This window comes from Carassius auratus, chromosome 1 (genome assembly GCF_003368295.1).
Source record: "Carassius auratus strain Wakin chromosome 1, ASM336829v1, whole genome shotgun sequence".
NCBI lineage: Eukaryota > Metazoa > Chordata > Actinopteri > Cypriniformes > Cyprinidae > Carassius > Carassius auratus.
The window spans coordinates 13,456,849-13,478,648 of NC_039243.1; the positions used below are offsets into that span (position 1 = coordinate 13,456,849).

Sequence of the window (21,800 nt, forward strand, 5' to 3'; positions counted from 1 at the left end):
TCACTTCCTCTGAAAAAAAATCAAGAGTTAGAAAGAGATTTATCTAATATATATTAATAAAACTTCAATCACTGTTGTCAGACTACCACAATGCAAAGGATAAGGCCCATTACATCAATATTTGAGTCAGAAAATGTGATAAAACTTTATACCTCAAACATTGTCTATTATAAACAGCTGATTTAACTTTATGCACTTCACCAATTATGGTCACAACATATTTTCTTTCTGTATATACTACCCAGATAATGTCACTCTGTTTAGCATCACAGATTGTGTTGCTGTACAACCTGCATTTAACAGAATAATTCAGCCAAGAATAAAAATAGTTTTTCAGATAAATATACTACCGTTCAGTGGGGGATCAGTGAGATGTATAATGTTTTTTAAAGCTCATCAAGCCTGTATATATATATATTATCTTTACTATCACTAAACTACTATTAAACATGAATTTAGTTTGAGTCTTATTCTCTTTTGTCTTATTGTTTGGCTTATTGACAAAACAAACCCAATTTAGTCCAAATAAATGAAATACTAACATAGCTGCATCTTACAAGCATCTTGGTAGAGTCACATCTTCAAAAAGAAGTTCAGTACCTTCACACATTGACTTGCAAAACAGATCCGGCTGGAATGAGATGACAGATGACAGAAAGGCTGTGACACTGGCCATTATGGTGCATTCCAGAAAACAGTGCTGGGATCATTTTGAATAGTTATTTAGAAAATGAAGCCTAGCTGAAAACAGCTCCTGTGGAGAAAATGGATCACAATCTGTCAGGGACTGATTGTGCAGAATATTTGTGCATCTGGCTTGAGTGTCTCACTTTGCACTATTCGCCAGTGGTGTGCCATTTGCTGCCACCAGACTGCGAAATATTTTTATATTTAAAATCAAAGTAACAATAGTGATAAACTGTTGTTTTAATTACTTTACCCAGTAATCTCCATATCTCAGATGAATGTAAAAACATTTATGTTTGTTCCATGTGTAATAGCACATGTGAGTTTTATTGACTGCAACAGCATAAATGCTCCTCTGATTAGTAAACCATCTAATCAGAATGGATAATCAAATGATTCAATGTCAAATTACATTCAGTAATTAGTTTCCGGAAAAAGGCTAAAAGGAAGAAGAAATTTGATTTGCATCCACACATATAAATAACCAGTTATTTTTATACCATTCCAACCAATTATCTTTCAGTATCAGGTAAAAAGAAAATAAATAAATATGATAAATATGAGTTGGTGCTTTTCTATATGTGCAAATTGTTACAATTATAGTCCAGAAGAAGCGTTTGTTCTGATATTCAGTGGTGGAGCCACAAAGCTAATATGGATGGAAATGGATTATGATAGTATTGTGGCTCAAGCACTTAGCTTTCTGTTTTGGATGAGATAAGACAAAACTTGTGTGCTTTTGTGATTGCAGTTAACATACTATAGCAGCAGTCACTGTCTTCCAGCAGAGCTGGATTGATGCTCTGTGCTCAAAATTTTTTATTATAATTATCCGCAGTGCACTCTAGAAATGTTAAATAGGTTTTCAACTGAACACTTTCACTTTTAACAAATTCACTTGATCTACAGTGACAGATAGTAAACACGCATAAGGACAAACAAATAAAACAAAAGATGGAATAAAAGTGGCCAAAGGGGGAGAGTGTCCAAAACAACCAGGGGATTTGTTGGCTGCACATCCATGATGCAAATCTCCTGTTCCATCACATCCCAAAAGTGCTCTATTGGATTGAGATCTGGTGACTGTGGAGGCCATTTGAGAAAAGTGAACTCATTGTCATGTTTAAGAAACCAGTGTGAGATGATCTGAGCTTTGTGACATGGTGCATTATCCTGCTGGAAGTAGCCATTTTCAAGAACTCCATCCACCCCAGCAACCATCTTTTCACTTTGCTGCCATCTGATAAGCACTTCCGTAGCCTGATGGCCAAAACTGAGAGACTTAGGAGGAGTTTCTTCCCCCAGGCCTTCAGGTTCCTAAACTCAAAACCAGCCTCTTAAAATCCACTTTTCTCCACTCAATAATCATTTAATCAGTAAGATCCTCATCATTCTCTACCTCATACTGACAGTGTCAATACCTGTTTGCACATTCACCTCTTGCACATTCCTGTGTATCTTAATATTTAAGATTACACTATAATGCACACATGCATATTTGCCTCTTGTACAATCTTGTATATTAATATTTAACACTAGAACTGACAGAGGTCGCTATATACCTAAAACCACCAGTGGGTAAATTTTACCTACGTACATTACAACTGTATTTCTATGGCTAAAGAACATATTATACACTGCCTTCACAAAGAAGTGTCTAGAGTCATGAAATGTTTATGTTTAGTCATCAACTATATTTTTATCCTGTTGTTTTATGTTCAAGAATTTTTAATGCAGGCAACACAAATCCGTAATGGTCAGTAGCATAAGGTAAAAAAAAAAAAATGCCTGCACTGACAGCAGAAAATAGAATGTAACCATGGTTCCCTGAGTAGGGAACGAGACACTGCGTCCCCTAGGGGGTGCTATTGGGAACACCTCATCGTGACCCGTGTCTGAAGCATACATTGAAAAACCACCAACTTGTTGGCCGGCTACAGCCTCTGTGGTCACTACCAGTGGGAATAAACAGGCACAGAACACGCCATTCACTTCTTCATCTGAAGTTTGCGTCCGAAGCATGGCAGGGAGCTAGAGGACGCAGTGTCTCGTTCCCTACTCAGGGAACCATGGTTACATTCGTAACCTGAGATGTTCCCTTTCAAGTGAACATTGAACTGTGTCCTCTAGGGGGTGCTATGGGGAACAGTATACCCATGCCACCATGCTGAGGGGAGTGCAGACCAGAATCATGGCGAACACTAAGTATCAACACTACAATTTCCACAGGAGTTGCCCCTGGGACATTTAGACAGCTGTCTGTGACAGTACCCCTTGAGGCCAAAGGCCTAAGCTACATATCCAACCTAATTGTTAGGGCTTCGGCCCGGGGTAGAGCTGAAGGTTTGGAATTAGGAAAGATTCCTTTAAAGGGATACGGCTAAGAACCTAGCATTTTATACCAAGTCTTGCCTGTCACACATAGGCTACCGCTAGCTTTCGCATAAGCTTGCTGAAAGAGCGGTCTCAACAGTTCTCTAGAACCAACACCCTGTTTAGATAGGTATCCGAGGATACATAGGTGGAGCGACACCCAAGATGAACGGGGTTTTTACCAACTCAAGAAAGGGCACGAAGCAACTGCGCAAAGCCCTCACCATATAGAATTTTAGAAAGAACACAGAACTTACCACAGTGTGGATTTCAGAAAGTGTGCAAAGACTTCACATGCACACTTAGCATAGCATGGAATTTCAAAGACTGTTCTAAGGAGGGGTTCTCGTGGCACTCTGATAGAGCAGCTCATAGATGGAATGGTGCATCTCAAAACAGTATGTTTGAGAGTCATCAACTCTATGGAAACAATACTGGAGTGCTCTGGGGAAAAAACAGAGAACTCAGTCTCATATGAGAGGAGAACTCCGAGCACAGAGTAGCGCGCTCATAGGTGACCCTTCTTGGAAAAGCAAGGGGAGCACTGCTAAACTACCACGAGAATCACCCAGATAGCCCTTCATATTGAGGAAAGCGATGCTTGAAGTGTATAAACAAATACACACTGGCTGAAGAGATGTGACGGCTGGTGAAAGGACAGTCTGGAAGCAAATGCGAGTTAACTGGTTTAATGGGAAGATATGAAAATGAGTATACAAACAAACAATGACGATGAGACAGCGACACTCCGAGGAGATGGTGAAGAGGTGAGGAATCCAGCTGATGGCAGAGAGAAGGTGAGTAATCCGGATGATGACGGCGTGTAGGCAGCAGGAGAGTGTGGCACAGGAACTGCGGGGAATAGAGCCGAAGGTAAGTGTCCGTGGCTGAGTGAACGTGCGAAGAGTGGATGAGGTTCTAGGGAAACACAGACATCCAAACGCAAACAACACTGAGAGCCAGACGAACAGGGGAACCACATCAAAACATTAGACAATGATCTCACAAACAAAAGACGTGAGACAAGCCAATATATAGTGGATGAGTAATGAGTGGCAGCTGTTGCTGATACAATTAATGGAGACGCCCACAAACTAATCAGTGCAGACGCGGAACACACAGTATTCACCACAAAGTGTAAACACCCCGAGATCACGGTTTACTAACTGTGACAATAGAGCCCAAGGAACCAAGGTCTAATCATCTCAAGAAAGGGATAGAGGCATAGCATTTAACCCTTACCGTACAGGATTTCAGAAAGTGCGCAGAGTCTTGCGTGCACACTTACCACTTACGTGGATTTTAGAAAGTGCGCAGTTTTCATGTGCACACTGACCACCATCTGGTTTTCAAAAAGTACACAAAGCTTAGCGTGTACCTAAAGGTTCCTAATCATTGCAGAGGCACTGAATTGCACAGGAGAGGCAAGCTCAAATTTTACAAACCTCAGGCGATGGCAGCATCACCTGAGGCAGCATATATTACTAGAAGACTTCTGTAACTGCCACCTCCACTTCCCGCTAGATGCGACAGCACCACTAAGCGGCCAGGAGACCTCTCAAGGTGACCTGGCCAGACATTGATGAAATAGCCTGCAGTGCTGTGCCAGGCCTGATGATCAAGAAGGCTTGAGCAGAAACCTATGATCTTAGCTGCCTAATAACGGAACATGAAGCCGGATGGCTGGTGTATGCGAGTGTTTAGTAAACACTGTAATTGAGCACTGCAAAGGAAACTCAAAGGAAACTCAAATTCCTCTTACCCCTGCCCGCAGGTGGGGGAGGAGCACGAGTCGTGACACTAGCCTTCTGTGTCCATATTTGATCCTCAAATTGAGACAGGCCAGGGCCCCTATGTTGTTCGGGCTCAGACCTGGACCTTCTTGGAATGAATGATCTGAAAGCAACAGAGCGCGCTTTCGTCTCCCTGAACTTCTCGATCACCATCTCAACGGAAATACGTCCTCTTGGAATTATAATGTTCTATCTGCGTTCTGAGTAGTTTTGAGATATGGAGCTTTAAAGTTTTTGTGTTCCATAGACTTCTGTAGATAGAACCTTTTTGTTTTTTCAATAAAAAAATCACAAAATGTACACAAAACATCACGTAATGTAAATAAATTGTCACAGAATAAGAATATGTGAATAACTCAATTTTGACAAAAATGTCAGATAGAACCTTATAATTCCAAGGGGACGAATACCGAAATGTTCAGAAGTCAAAACCTGAGTATCGAAAAGAAAGTCTTTTCTTTCTTCCCGATGTCTGCCAGGTTCATCCACAGACGTCTCTCCGCTGCTGTGTTTTTTTTGTTTGTTTGTTTTTTTAATCAAAGACATCGTGTGCGTGCTCTTCACCCAAACAAATGACGCAAAGATTGCGTGTGTCATCAGGTGTCAAATAATGCAGACATGGATGCACACATTGTCTAAATGCTTGCTAGTAGTTGCCACAATATACAGAGAAAGAACACTCTTAACGGTTCTTTCAGATGCACGCTTCAAACAGAACAGTCAGTGTAGACGAAGAAGAGAATGACGGTGTTTTCCTGGTGCCTGTTTATAATCGCGCCGTTAGTGACATCAGAGGCTGAAGCCAGCCAACACGTTTGTTTTTTCAATGTATGCTTCAGACACGGGTCACGACGAGGTGTTCCCCATAGCGCCCTCTAGAGGATGCAGTTCAAAGTTCCCATGAAAGGGAACGATTTTTTTCTCCCACCCCAATACAAAAGGGGAACATGGTCAAATTGTGAACTAGAAGATGAAATATAAAAATGTTGATATAAAAAATTTATTTCTCAAGGTAGAAGATCATTAGCTGAATGTTTCATTCTATCATTTTCATTGAACCGGAATTGTAAAATAAGACATGACCCACCCTTGAAATACACAACCACACACAAACAACTCCTTCCAAAAAACCAGAGAAAAACGTGCCTTGGGAACAGAGTGAGGGCAGCCTTTGTGACATGATCAGAGTCTGGCTCATCAACAGAGCCTCCTAATCCATAATCATCAGAGAAAAACTCACAGGATCACTTTCCTCAGGCTTAGATTACTGTTAATAACTGAATCTTGCAATCCAAAGGAAGCACTGCCTCAGTAATCCTGAAGGCAAACGCACTGTTTGTGAAGAATTTGACCCATCATGCCTAAATCCTTCTGCTTAAAGCTTTCAGCTAATATGATCAAATGTGAAATTTTGATGACAAAGTTTGTTTAGTAACAATGTGTCCTGCTCCAGATTATGTTAAGGTTAAGAATCTTAGAATTACTTTTACAAAACAAAATAAATTGAAATATAAAATTGTAAAATAAAATAAATTAAAATAATAAAAACTCTACAGTCAGCATAAAAATTAAATATGTATGACAGAAAATAAAATACTAAAGTACTGTTTAGGCCAACTTTTTGTCAACTAATTTAGTCAAAGTATAATATATTCCTTATAATGCAATTGATTTTTCAACCACTTTGGTACTTTGAACCAAAGACACAAAGTACTGTCCTACTTTCTTTAGTCTCTGTGATTATTTCTGAAACCCTGTTAAATAAAAGTCTTATTCTCCTTTACAATATAAAATAATGTTGGTTAACTGATTAAATGTATAAAATAGGGATGGGCATGATTAATCGACGATCGATAATTGATCGTTAAGAATTTCTTCGATCATGTTAATTTGTTATCGATTAATCTAAAGCACTTTTTTTAATCTAATGCAGGTTGCGTTGCGTAGTGTGGCAGCAATTAAATATTTTACCACCAGGGTGCAATATTTGACATCCTACTCGGTTATCTGTGATCTTATGTTTTGATTTCAAAAGAATAATCATTAAGATGTCACAGTGAAGTGTGGCGTGGGACCATTTTGATTTAAAAAGCGAACTAGTTAACTGCAAACATTGCGATGCCGTGTATAAGTACAACACGGCCATGACTCAAATGATGTACCTGTGCATCCCGGCAACGTCAGTTCCCTCAGAGCGGGTGTTTTCGGCGGCTGGACTGACGGTCACCAGGTTGCGGTCGCGTCTGACACCAGATCATGTTAACATGCTTATATGGTATTTCTCAACAAAAATCCGTAGACTCGTGCAGAAGTTGTATGCTAGTTACTAAAGTTAGTTATTTTTCATGAGGCTTTAAGTAGCATAATTTTTTAAGTTAGCGTAATTGTTAGGGAGGCTAATATCTGGTCTTTTCATCTGGCTTGGATAGTTTTGAGTTACATTTTGACAAAATCTGTCAGATCTAAGTATTATAATGTTTTTTTTTATGTTATTGTTTAACATGATTCTTTTATCATTATTATTGTTTTGTTTTGGAACAAATGAGGTCTCTGTTTAAGAAAGCCGGCTCGCAGCTGCAGGTTCCGCTGCTTTAGAGCTCTGCATGCACGCGCATATATGTTCGGTTTGCCTGAACGTAGTTTAACTGTCTACCACAAGTTGATCTTGTAATAAAGGTCTCACCGAGGAAAAACACACTGTATTTTTGTATTCATTGCATTTTTTAACTATAAAAATTTAATAATTATATTATAAAAATATTAATGATTAATTGATAGTCGATCGTTAATTCTCCCGACGATCGACTAAGAAAATTTAATCGAATGCCCATCCCTAGTATAAAACATAACATTTTAATGTTTGACAGTATTCTGCAAACATTCCATGATGGAGAGAAAAAACAGTTGTTGCTTTATCATAAAATAGAATAGAACGTTAGCAAGATTATCTGAAGTCCATGATTAGAGACATTACCGGGAAGGTTTTCCACAATTAGATTACAAAGAACGGTGCAGGCTTTAATCTGAAAGTACATTACATAAAACAGATGTTCTTTTAACATCTCCACTCCAATGTTGCTCATTATGTGCACCATTCATTCATTCATGTTAAAAACAATAGCTTGTTTTTTCTGGTTTGTCAATGGCTACACAAAGCTCTCAAATAGGTGCATATTGGTCACCCATCAGCTTCTCAAATCTTCTCAAAGGGTTACATTTCAACTGACAATGAAAATAAAAATGGCCCCAGACTTAATTGAGAGTCTTCTAAAGGCTGAAAAAGATGTTCATATGCTTCTGGGTTCCCATAATCACCTTTACACATCATATAAAGTGGGGGCATATTGAACACGCAAGAGCTAACCGGCTCCAAATATTCGGCATGCCAGCCACTAATGGAAGGAAGGTACATGACGAGCTAGCAGTCATAGAGAGCAAGCAAGATGTAGCGCTGATCGAAATAGCCAGCACAATCGCTGCAGCCATTAATGAAACATATAACCCGCCAGGCTGAGCTCTGAATGCTATTGATTGGAATGTAGAATATATAAAACGCCTTTTGAAACAGTGAACAGCTGAACCAGTGAACTTTGTCAAAAGCCCTTACAATGGCTTGCAAGACAATATTTTGCACGAATGCAGGTTCTCTGTTGAGCTGCAATGTTGTGTACACTGTGGAAAACTTCATTTAAAAACATCTTAAATAGCTCAACAATTGAGTATGTCACATCGTTCCACTTAATGGACCATCTGGCTTTAATTAACTGATTTCTCCACTGGCTGCACTTAGAATGCCCGCAGGATTCTCAGCCATGATACACAAAAGACTACATCAAGGTGGCACTAATGTATTTATACAAGAATCACAACCTCGAGACAGAAGGGATCACACACTCCAAATCTGATTGTTGATTCTGTTGCAAATCGGAGAAAATAAAAAATAGAGCTGTGCTCATTAAAACAACAGCAAATATATGAACCAAAGTTGCTCAGAGACACTTCTTACATCAGTTCACATTAATTAGTTACTAGCCTACAAGAAACCATAAAGCAATCTATTTATTTTTGACTGAATTCAGTACACACTGTGAAAGAACAGGAAATTGGAAGCAGACCTAAACTTTTGAGTTTTTTTAGTCCGTCCCCATTTTTTCCCCTTCCTGATTGGGAGCTTTTGATTACTTTTTCTTGATTGGTCAGAGAGTGCTATAGATCAACCATACTAATTTGTTAAGTGTTTTTCTGTGCAAATGCCCCAAGCTGACCACTACCGTGTCAAGGTTATCAAGGAAAATCTATTGCATTCAGTGTTAAGAACGTCAATAAATGCCTCATGCCCTATCAAAGGGAATTTAATCTAATTCCTTCACGCACAAGATTTTCCAATTGAAATGAGTGATAGAGATCTGAACATTTAATTTTAAATCTAAAAAGTTAACATAAAAAACCTAAATCATTAAACCATTAAACATAAATGGTAAAAAAATGAATTTAAAATATACTTTTCTCTTGAAAATTATTTATCTTAAGAACAGTTTACCTTTCATTAACAAGCACTACAGAGAAATGAGACAAACCGGTTTAACATGAGTTTAAAAGCATACATAACAATCCACTCTTTGTTGAAGACTCTTTTTTTTTCAGTTTCTTTTTTTGTCACCATATCGTAAAAAATCATAATCTAGAGTATGACATAAACTGCCCAATATCAAGAGTGAAATTGCTATATATGCTACCTATATGAAGTATATTTTTATGTTATAGATTTCATATCTATATGATGATTTTTTTTTATATGATATTACAGTATATGTATACATGCCAACGATATTTGTATAGCATTATAACATATTTACATGACATATGTCACAAACTGTATTATATTTACATGTACATAAACATAGTATTGGCAAGATATATATATGTTAATATATGAAATTGTTCTAATTTCTAATAGGTTTCATATTTATACTCCATATGACAGTATATTTCATGTATGGAAATGTAATATATGTATGTGTGTTATATTTGTGTATGGGATCATTGACATAAGCTTATGTGGAGCTGTATCAGCAGCTGTGACTCATCTCTTGTAAGGCTGAAGATTTATATAGTCATGCTAGAGCTGTCCATTTGTTAATCTCCTTAATTTAGTATAATAATCATGAATCATTAAACACATACAGATCCCTGACCTGTTCTACATACCACACGCCTACCAAATCACACCAAATTAAAGCAGGTGGCACAGACTGACTAGAGATGTTCACACAGAATGCCATCTTGCATTTTAAAACAGCTAGACAGAGTGCAAGGGCCGAAGGTGTCTGTCTAGCACATGTTTACAGTAAACACAGAAACAAACAAGTAGTGGAGTGGACTGTAGATTTATCGTTGATTTGTTTGTTTTTGATATTGATGTATGTAAAATTATAGAGAAATAATACAAAATTGTATTGACTTCTAAAGACACTTACTATAATCTCTACCTGTATGACTTTTTCTTTTGTGGAAAGGGAGCATTGTGAGAAATTGTGATTTTTATATATATACATTTTTAAACTCAGGTCACCAAAACTGTTTGGTTACCAACATTCCTCAAACTATATTTTGTTCTCCTCTGAAAGAAAATAAGTTATACAGGTTTGGAACAACATTAAGCATTAATGATGAAAAAACTTTGATTTTCTCAAACTCTCTTTAATAAATGTGAGAAACTATGATTAATGTGATCAGTTATTAAGCATATCATGTCATTACTGTAATTAGTTTACCTTAATTGACAGCCCTAATGTAAAATAACTGATCGGATATAACATGATCAAATAAGTGCAACTACACTCATGCTGGCTTGGTTTATATTCAATAAAATATAATAGTTGGATATTTTGCAAAAAATAAAATAATAATAATAATATATATATAAAAGATTAAACACTTTGGATATGAGTTGATGTCCACTAACTGACAAGCATTAAACATTGAACTCACTGCAGAGTTCTGCGATTTGATCAAAATCGGCAGGAGGTCAGCATAACAATGATTGACAGGCCATATTCGGCCCGCTGGCTGACAGTTGCTTCTATAATCTCCATAGCAGGAGAAAATTTTAACATTTAATTAGTTTGACAAACATCCAGTCCATTTTTCCTTCACCACGGCTAGCAGTATGTGTACGAAAACTCTAAACCAACTAAATGATAGCTCTGTCTGGGTTTATCACTGTCTGCATCTCTTTATCTATTCTTCCTAGAACTGATCTAAATGACCTGTCAGACTATCCAGCCCTTTCCATTTTCTTTAGAGAACTTCCTTCTCTAATATCGTATTGATCCCACATGTAATGACCCATTAAATGTGAGTGTGTGGTGTGTTTACTCTGATGTTTGTGTGTGTTCTGGTCATTCCATCAGTCGAACAATAACATTACTTTACATATGTGTTCTACATCAACCTGGTATTAGTTTTTGATGACCACTTAAATTTCACCCGATCTAACAGGTTCGTAATTTTACAACATCTCTATATTCTCTTTAACTTTTCTGCACTTCTGTATTTCTGGCTCTGCTGAGACAATGTGTTATATCTCTAAGTAATTCTAAGACAGCGGTTCTTAATTCCAGTCCTCACGACACCCCTTGATCTGCACATTTTGTGTGGATCTCTTATCAGTTCAGGCGTTTGTTCTATTCAACCATAAGTGCCCTGTGAAGTGAACTTCACAGGATATTCTGTCTTGATTCCATATCGAAGGGAGTGTGTATGTCCCATTCAAAGGGCATTAAAGAGACTCGCAAAATATGGAGAGTAGGGGGTCTCAAGGACTGGAATTGAGAACTGCTGATCGTGAACAAGAACGTGAACTGCTTACCTTCCTTTTGGCTCGCAGCTGGCCCTGATAGTTGTCTGATGAGTCTCCAGGAATCTCCCCTCCCCAAAGCATCAACCCGACAATAGTGTAGGTAATTCCCATGACCACCAAGGGCAGAACATACACCAGCAAAGCCACTATAATATGATACCTGTAACCAGAGTGAGAGAAATTTAGTGTCTGTGTTGCCAATTAAGACACAATTCTTAGACAAATAGGGCAAATAAATAAAATCACTTACACACTGTGTGAACCTTTTTGTGTGTGTGTGTGGGGGGGGGGGGGGTTATTTCTTATAAGACTATATTTAACTCTAAGAGATCTTGGGAAAAGCTCATTGTTCCAAAATATCAAAATGGTGACAAAAATCCTTCAGTGTGATTTCAGATTTATTTACATTTTCAGTCTCGCATCCAACCTCACAGTGCTACAATAACTTAAAGAATAATGCATTCTCAAACCGGACTTGTGTGCAATCAAACACTTGGGAAAGCTGAAACTCTGTCGACACTGACACTGTTTCCTTATACTGGCTATGCCGAAAAATTGTTATTCATTAATATTGTTGAAGTTGTTGTTAATAATACAATTCCTAATAAAAAAAGTTATAATATTAATTATAACTATTATGAATAAAAGTGCCTAGTAAATAATCTTTAGTAGTAATAACAACAAGCATTATTATTATTATTATTATTATTATAATTATTATTAATAATAATAATAATAATAATAATAACTACTAATAATAGTAGTATTGTGGTTGTTAATAACAATAGTTCTCTATTTTATTCTTAATATTAACAACAACAGTAATACAAATTAATAATAAAATCAATAATACTAATAATTATAAAAATAGCTGTTAATTATAATAATAATAATAATAATAAGATGTTAATAATTATAATAATAATAATTATAACTATTATTATAATTATTATTATAATTAGTATATTATAATTATAATTAGAAGTAGTAGTAGTAGTGATATTAACAACTTTTTTTGTAATTATTAGTATTAGGATTACTGTTGTTGTTAATAAGACCACAACAACAACAACTATATTATTATTATTATTAATAATTATACTAATAATAATAATAATAAAACACCTTTCATTCAAGATTGTACCTCAAAGTACTTTGTAAATAAACTGTGAGGAAAGGAAGAAAATTGTGCATGCATATTAAAAGAGCTCTCACATGAAAGGGTCCTCTGAAGGTCTCGGCCAGGCAACGTAGCAGAGGGTCCGCTTGGGTAATTTTTTGATGGTTGAAAAGAAACACAGAGGAAAGGCCAAAACCACAGCCAGTATCCAAATACACACTATGATCACCTTAGTAGCCGTGGCTGAGAGCCGTGGTTTCAGGGGATGGATGATGGCCATGTACCTGTGCAACAGAAACAGATGACTGTTCAATCTCACGCCTCAGATATAGTCTGATGTCTTCAAATAACGGCAATATGATAAAACATCAATGACACGCCACAGTTGGGCAATTTTCAATTTGCAGGTTGTGTAATGATCTAATATCTGATTGATAATGGGTCACGTCAAAGAGACCATTTATATCTGTTGCTGCTGTAGGTGTGAGCTAAATCTTTCTCTCGATTGCTAAGCTAGAATTCAACCTTCCAAGTGAATACAATATTTCAGAACTGAACAGTAATTAGAAGAACTGAACTGAACTCCAGTTCTTCATTTCAACTATATGGAAATACTGATCAATCATATGCCAATGATTACCTCTGAACTCTGGACCATATTGTGAGGCTAAGCCTCTGTGGTTAACATATTCAAAATCATTCAAGAGTGATGATAAGCCATTTGCTTTGTTAACGACTCACTCTTGTAAGCAGAGAATGGCTTATTAGAAAACCAATTATACTCTTGGGCAGAGAAGGTTATTTCGGGATCTGGATGGCATGGATGTCAAAGCACTTATGTAGGCATCTTGGATGAACAACAGGAAAAACGACGGAATGGTACACTGTGTATTATTTATAATAGTCATGAATATAAATCTCAGCATGTGTTTAGTAAACACTCACAAATGTAGATTAATTAATATACTGCAATTAAAAACAACTCATTGTGTCTTGCTGTGATGTGTTAAATTGCCACATTCATACAAGCCAACACATTTTATGGATAAAGTACAATTTTTTAATCCCATTAAAGCAACTGATCGTGTTTTTTAAATAATGAATAAATAAATTAATTAATTTGCCATTATTTGATGCTTGTCATTTTTTATTTAATAATTTTATCTATGAAATGGTTGCCAAAATGCAATTTTTTTTCCATGAATTTTCAAAGTTATCAATAAACACCAAACTTTCTGCAAGCCACAGCTGAGCAGCATTTCAATTTAAGCAATACATACAGCAGACCACTTCAGCTATTTTAGAATTTCAAGCCCTATATTGTACTCTATTCCTGTAAAATCAGTCAGCTAAATAACACTGCATTAAAGTGTAATGCCACTGATGACAAAATGTTTGAACTGACATTGAACCTAATGGCCTCCACTATTCTTTAAAAACGTTGCACATAGCAGTTTCATTAAAGTTCCATAAATCAACAGAATGAGGTTTTGTTAGCAATGTCATCTCTCTGACAGTAAAATTAAACATTTACCGTACTGAAAACACTGTCTGGGCAAGTGGTGTCAGCACAAATCTCACACTTTCCTCCAAATGCAGCAGTGCAAGCACACTGACCCACTGCAAATTCCTTCAGACGTCACAATTGCTCTCTATATAAGAGTAGTGACTGCCTACCAGCAAAACAACAGTAACAGCAAATGTGGGTTGTGAAATATGAAGCCTGGAGCCACGAGCACTATGTGACATTTTGTGCACAGGAAATAACTGTGAAGAACACTCAGACTAAATCTGGTTTCTCTTATCTGTTATAGTTTCCCTACTGCAGTAACTATGCCTTGGTTGCTAATGTATACTGGTCTCAAAAACACGAGTTTCCCCTATATTAAATGGGTTATTACACACATTTTGTTTTATATGCCAAGGTCCACTTAATATTATTAGTGAAGGTTTTAGGGAAATAATCAGTCATAATGTAGCTTTTTAAGACCATATTCCATTTTTATGACCATATTCCAAGTCAACCTCTGGTATAGCGCTCATAATTCAAGGGCCATAGATAGCATCAAAAATAATTTAACTAAGCATGTACCCAAATATGCTAAAATTTGCAAACTGTGCCAAACTAATCGTCCATATCTGGTAATGTTACTGAAAAGTCCCATTTAATATGCATTATTTTCACATTATTTTATGAGATTAAAGTCTGAGATGACTAATAAGAGTACAAATAAGGAAAAACAGGGTGCTGAGAGGAAAAGGATGATACAAAATGCTCAGCATGACATCTTAAAGGGGTGAGAGGATATTCCTAAAGAAGGAAATACAAAAATTATTTACAAAATAAGTTAATAAAATAATAATATTAATCAAAAACACATTAAACTGACCAAAAGTGAGATTAGATTCTAGATTAGATTCTAGATTCTTAAAGTTTTCATGCAGGATTTAGGTTTTTGGGTATATTTGGCCACGCCCATTTTAAATGACCTTGTTATAGCTACCCAAAGTGTAGAGTTCAACTCTTTGTTTGATAATTATTGACCTACAGAGTCCAGGGAATTGCCCCGCAGTGGTTCTGTTGAGGTTGAGTGAAACACCTAGGACTAGGTTTAAAAAAATCTAAAATAGCCTCAAATCTGTCATGTAACGATTGACTCTGTCATGTGCGTTTTGTTAGTTTTGACCCAAGGATTCCTATGATCTCCCATGAGTGTCTGACAAGCGCTTTAGGAGTTAGGAGTCATTTTGTACTTTTGATTGCTGTAGCGCCCCCATCAGGGTGAGTTGGGGTGATTCTTGGTGATGTTGTAGACGGGGTCTGTACCATCATACCTCAAAGTTTTATTTAAAAAATACTCTACTGTAAAGTACTTTTAATACTTTAAAATTACAAATTAGAAATTAAGAGTGGCTCATACTAGTAGGGTTCCACCCCAGTGACAATCTTGCACATTCTCCTGAGAGTGCAAAGATATTATGCATCCTAAAGACTTGAGTGGGGGAAAAAAACTTGTAACTTGAAACTCAAACGTTCCAATGCAGTGCTTGAGGCAAAATAACTTGATTCAGACAGCACTGAGACTCTGAAATATTCAGCATTCAGTCCCTCGCGGCTTCTATCCTACAGATCTCCTATCAGTTGCACTCATTATTAGTTTGGATTCTTCTTTTTAAATCTCAAAAAAAAAAAAAACTGCATCTGATTAGACGTGAAAAAAAGAATCAAGATCAATGAGTGCTAGACATTGAAGCACTAGCTCTCTGGAAGCACTAAATGCAAACTATTTGTCTATCTGTGTTGACTGTCTACTGTTCAGAGAGAGACAATTAATTTACTATTGAATTGGTCTGGATTCATTTCACTACTAAATATGTTCAGGGCAGGCCAAATTAATTTTATGAAGCATAGTTAAAAACCTTCAAACCTTGAAGAATGATCAGTGTAGGAAGAGAAGCATGACAGTGTAATACTGGGAATGTGGAGACTAATTATTTGAAGCTAATTGATAAGCACAATTTGATATCTCTAGGAAGCACTCATTACACAGTATTACTTATTATTAGACATCATGTGATCTCCACATGGCAGCCCCATGAGCGACTACTCTATGAGTAACTTTTATTAAGTTGCTGTTCATGATTTGTAACATTTTCAAAAGTAATAATCATTAATGATGATGAGTTATTCTTTATTGTGACAAATTCTCAACTGCTTGCCAACCTTACTTTTGAAAGAATACCACTGATTTATCATCAAAATGTATTCAATTCCATTTTGAGCTTTTCGATTCAGGCTAAGAATTATACATTAAATTATACTTGTGATACTTATGCTTTCAATTGCACTGTGTGATTTCCATGAACAGACTGAATGTGCATCTGCACCTGCAAAGACGCCCCCTGAAGGTGCTGTAAATAACTTAACAGAGCTCACCGATCCACAATGATTGTGCAGCCATTCATTTCAACCTCAAGCACTCTGCAATGAGTAGGAAGGACTGCCTGAGGCACTTTTCCCATTAAGAAAAATGACAGACACATGGAGCACAACAAACAAACTTATATCAGCATATACAAGAGACACATGAATAATGGTTTAAATAAACCTTAACTGAGTCGGTAAAATATATACAAATCCATATCAAAGGACAGATTTTAAGAACACATAGAACTCTTTTGAACAAACAAAAGGGAGAAATAAGGGGAAAGCATAACAATTGGCTTTGTAAGAGAATCATGTCACTGTGATATTGGAAATATTTTTAAAAATGCATGTCGATAAATGAATGTGGCAATAAATATAAAAACACAAAATCTATTCTATGTTATCAATTTATTAAATTATAAATTATATTATTATTTAATGTGTTCATTATACATTATGATACATTATTTTACAAAAAAAAGCTTTTTATTTATTTATTTATAAAACAGTAAAGTAAATTAGTTTTAAATATTCTTAATATCTAGAGAACTGTTGTCTGCCAAATTCAAGTCAATGCCTGCGTTCCAGTGTGCATACTATCCAACCATCTGCCCTAAACAGTGTTGAAAATTACTCATATATCATATAGAATTTAGGATGGATAGTATGCATATTGGGACGCAGGCAGCGTGAATGAATCAACATAGAAACCATTTTGTCGTCGTGTGACAACAACAACAACAACAAAAAGCAGAGGATCTTCAATTCGACTATTAAAAAAAAAAAAACACCGTACGCAATGTAAATATATTTTTAAGATTTTAATCTATGCTACACAAAAGTTTAGAGCCTTTTTTAGCTTAAACGTTTTTAATTAATGTATTTGTTTGTTTGTTTGTTTGTTTAATTAATTATTATAAATATAAAAAATATTGAATTTTTTAAAACACCAACAAAAAAGTTCAGGCCCACTGCGATTGTATTGCAGGGTTTCGAGAATCTGAGCCTGCACTTTCAACACTGAATAAATTAAAGCATGCATTAAACACGACATCCGTCGAGTTCTCAGTGATTTAACGTTATCTTCACGTGTACTCTAGCCTACCTGTCGACTGCTATTGCGCTCATGGAGTAAATGCTGGCAAAGACAGAGGTGACCGGGAAAAAGTTGTGAAATTTACAGTAGGCTTCTCCAAAATACCAGTCACCGTGCGTGGCATAAACAAAATTAATCAAAGTGTTGAAGGCGGCCATCGATGCATCTGAAAACGCTAGGTTGAGTAGAAAGTAATTGGTGACGGTTCGCATCCGCTTGTGAGCCAGAATGATCCACATGACGATCAGATTCCCGAACACCGCGATCGCCAGGATGGAGCTGTACGCCACAGACCAGAGCGCGACGCGCCACGGCGGCTGCACAAACTGATTAGTAAAGTTCCCCGTTAGGTTAGATCCGTTCTGTGGCTGTGCCATGGCGAAAATGTCAAGAAGTCTTCTGATATAAAATATCTCAAGAGGACTGGAGACCGCGCGCGATGCACTCTGTTCCAAACGCGCGCGAGAGTGTTTCGCTCAAGCGGAAAACGGAAACATGTCACTTATAAATTGTGGTTATCGACGCAAAATGAACCGAATAAAGGATTCTGTAGTCTTCTTTATCATGAATTAAATAGCCTTTAAGTTATAAAATAGGCGCGCGGTTGTCTTTTGACTCCTGTTGAACGCAGCCACGAGCGCAACACACTCTGTAGTCAGATGCAGTGCCATGCACAATGTGACAACTGGTCTAACCAGTGTCACTGGGAGAGAAAGTGATCGATTGATTCACGGTGTAGGATACAGACAAGGACAAATTGGACTGAATCCTGAATCGAATCTATGGCTAAAACACATTTACGTAACAGGTCAATGCCCAGTAGTTCAGGAGGGGGAAAACGGGTCAGAGGCTGTTGCACCCAAAAACAATGTTATAGTATTAAGTTAGTTGGGTAGGCTATATTTAATCATAAGGACTAGGGGCCATTTGTGCATTGCTACAGCATTAGAAGTCTTTACATGTTGTTGCCTCAACAAAAAGATAGTCAGCTCCTGTGTTTTTTGGTGCATGTCAAACACATAATGGATACATTGCATTAGACATATTAACCACATCATGCCATTGTCATACTGGTTTGCTCATGGTGCTGTGGTAAGAGACAATCATTGTCATACTTCTCACAGTGAAAGAAACAAAAGCCAAATTATATTATGTACACATTATGTCAAACTAGACAGTTTAAACAAACCCATTGGTTAAGCTGTCAATCCCCATCTTTATGGCAGGCAAAAATAAATTTGTAAACCCTGAGCTGAATGAAATTCAGTATGCAAATGTAAAATACGTCTGGGGCGATAAGACTGGTTTATAGAGCAACTGCAGCTGAAGGTGATGCACATTTGATGGTTATCATCACAAACAGCCCAAAATACAAGGAAAAGCAACAAGACTTTCTTAGACCTAACACTGGGAAGTTATATCATCCCCATGACAGGTAAAATGTGTTTGACACTCTCTTAAATAAGACTGAGTGGCATAATAGCAACCGCAGGGGATTCTTAGCTGTTTTAATTTGCAGGTCTTCAAGCTAATGATACAAATCTGGAGGAGATATTCATTATCCATAAGATTCCCACTAACCATCACCTGCATTCATTTAATCACCGCAGTAGCTTATTATGCTGTTTTACAGTCAAATGAACAATTTTTGCATGAATACACACCTTAGACAAGATTTAAGCAGCAATTAATTCCATGCCACTGGAATTAAATAGTAAAGAATTAAACCATAATCTATGTAAACAATAGTCTGTGCTATATTTTCAGTCTGCATCTGCTACAGCTTTCAAACCAATAATGGAATTTTGTGTGTTCCACTGATTAAATGACAGCAAGAGTAAATAATCAGTTTGCAAATCACAGGTTTTCATGATTGGTTGAAATTACTGGAAGGTGAACTGATTGGCATCAATAGAAACTAATAATCAATGTCTCTTAACCAAAGATTAATTTGGCTCTAAATGTCAAAGGCTGACATTAAACAGAATGACTGCTGTGTGTTCAAATATTTGGGCTAAGGGATCTTTTTTGCATTTCATAATGTATAATGTTTTCCCCACAATTATAATTAAGATATGGATTCATCGTTTGATGAATACTGTACATGATCTGATTCTGAAAATTCTTATACTATGGTATATGAAGGACTCGTGCTGAAATACCACTGCTTTTCCCTCCGCTCGCTCAGAAAGCATGAAAGATGACGAACAGTACTAATTACATTGGCGTTCCACATATTTAATCAAAAACCAACCAACCAACAAAATTCAGTAAATAATCCTGATAAGAGCTTCCTTAAAGTCATGGCTCAGATGTTTACATAAGTTTCACATCAGTAGCACCACTGACAGAGCAACATGCTTATCACATTCCACCAAATGTTGAGCTTGGTGGTTCATTAGATTTCATTCTGCTTGAGGTGATACAGAAAACAAGCTGCGCTGTTCTGGAAAACCATTGATAGATACATGGAGTATAGGGTCAGAGTTTACTCTCCAAGCCTTAATAAAAGATAAGGAGAGCCCACCAGACTGTAAATTCCAGCAGAAGCTTCAAAAATGACACCTAAAATGTCTTTCAGTGTCAATGAATATGAAAAGATGAGAATGATCAAATAAATAAGCAAGCATTTCTGTTCTACACTGATAATAAAGCCCTGGGGTTTGTCAAAGCATGAAGGAATCCTTCGTGACAGTACAAAAAAGATTTGTTGTTTTTCATTCACTAATATATGGAAATGGTTCATAGCAGATTGTCTATGAATAGACTAGTGCCGTCGGAGTGACGTCTTTTTCATGTATTTTGGACGTCCAAATTCAGTCCAAATGACGTCCAAAAAAATTACCCAGTTCAAAGGTCAAATGTTGATCGTCAAGATGTTCAGAAATGGTCATGGACCGACGAACCTAATATAGACATGATCTGCACGTCTATCCGACGTCCAGTGTTTAGTGGGGATGGACAGCAAACTGCAGAGTTCATCAGGTGCAAAACAATACACAAACTATAGCAAGCAGTTTCTTAATGTGAAAGGTCTTGCACAGAAAACTCAAGCCTTCAACTGAGATGAAGAAAAAAGTCAGGCGATCTGAGGAATCAGTTATGCCTCCAGAGTGGTAATTAAGCATACACGAAAATAATGGAAGAATTACACGAGCGTTTATTTTCCTGGACATATCTACACAATGAAGTAAATAATTTAATCACATGAGAGGGCTGATAAGGGCATAAAGTGCAAAGTTGCTCATATATATATATATATATATATATATATATATATATATATATATATATATATATATATATATATATATATATATATATATATATATATATATATATATAATGCTTCAAAATGAAAAAAATAAATTCTAACTTTTTTTAAAAACTGAATTTAAAAACATGCTCATCATAGAATAGGTATGCATTCTTATTACATGTATGAATAGCATTTCTTGTGTACTATTTTAATAAATTACATCCAGAACTTTGCATCAGCTTGACTCCCTTGGCACCCAGTTGTTTCCATCCAACACAGTTGTTGAATGTTGAAATGCAGAATGTGCACATGGAGCGTGGCCATCAGTCAGTCAAATCTTAAAAATTGATGATGAAGGTTGTCGGTCATGAACTGCGGAGAGACCTCAACATCAATCCACATCACATAATGTCTTTACTGTTCTAATGATGGCAGAGATGTATAGGGAAAATGATCTGCTATATTTTGAGTGACCGCAAAGTTTTCCTCCAAAATGTCTTACCTCCTTTCAATTATCACATCAACATGTCACATTCGTAAAAGCTAGGAGGAAATAAACAGCTAGCCTCATGGGCTTCACCTGCCACCATCTCTGACATAGCCTCAGGTCACTCAGAGCCATAACCAATATACACAAACAGTCCCATGAGCTTTTTTTGCCAGAGTGTGGAGAGAAAACAAC

General features: G+C 36.6%; 1 protein-coding gene across 1 annotated transcript in view; it reads right to left on the reverse strand.

The window, feature by feature from the left end:
• The window catches only part of LOC113070288 (neuromedin-K receptor), a 30,755-nt gene extending 12,232 nt beyond the window's left edge, over positions 1-18,523 (reverse strand). Inside the window, exons 1-3 of the mRNA XM_026243560.1 lie at positions 17,869-18,523; positions 12,931-13,119; positions 11,725-11,875 (exon numbers count right to left, since the gene is read on the reverse strand). Of these exons, the coding sequence (XP_026099345.1) occupies positions 11,725-11,875; positions 12,931-13,119; positions 17,869-18,236 (708 nt within the window). The 5' untranslated portion in view covers positions 18,237-18,523. The remainder of the gene's footprint in view (positions 1-11,724; positions 11,876-12,930; positions 13,120-17,868) is intronic.
• Between the last annotated feature and the right edge of the window lie 3,277 nt (positions 18,524-21,800).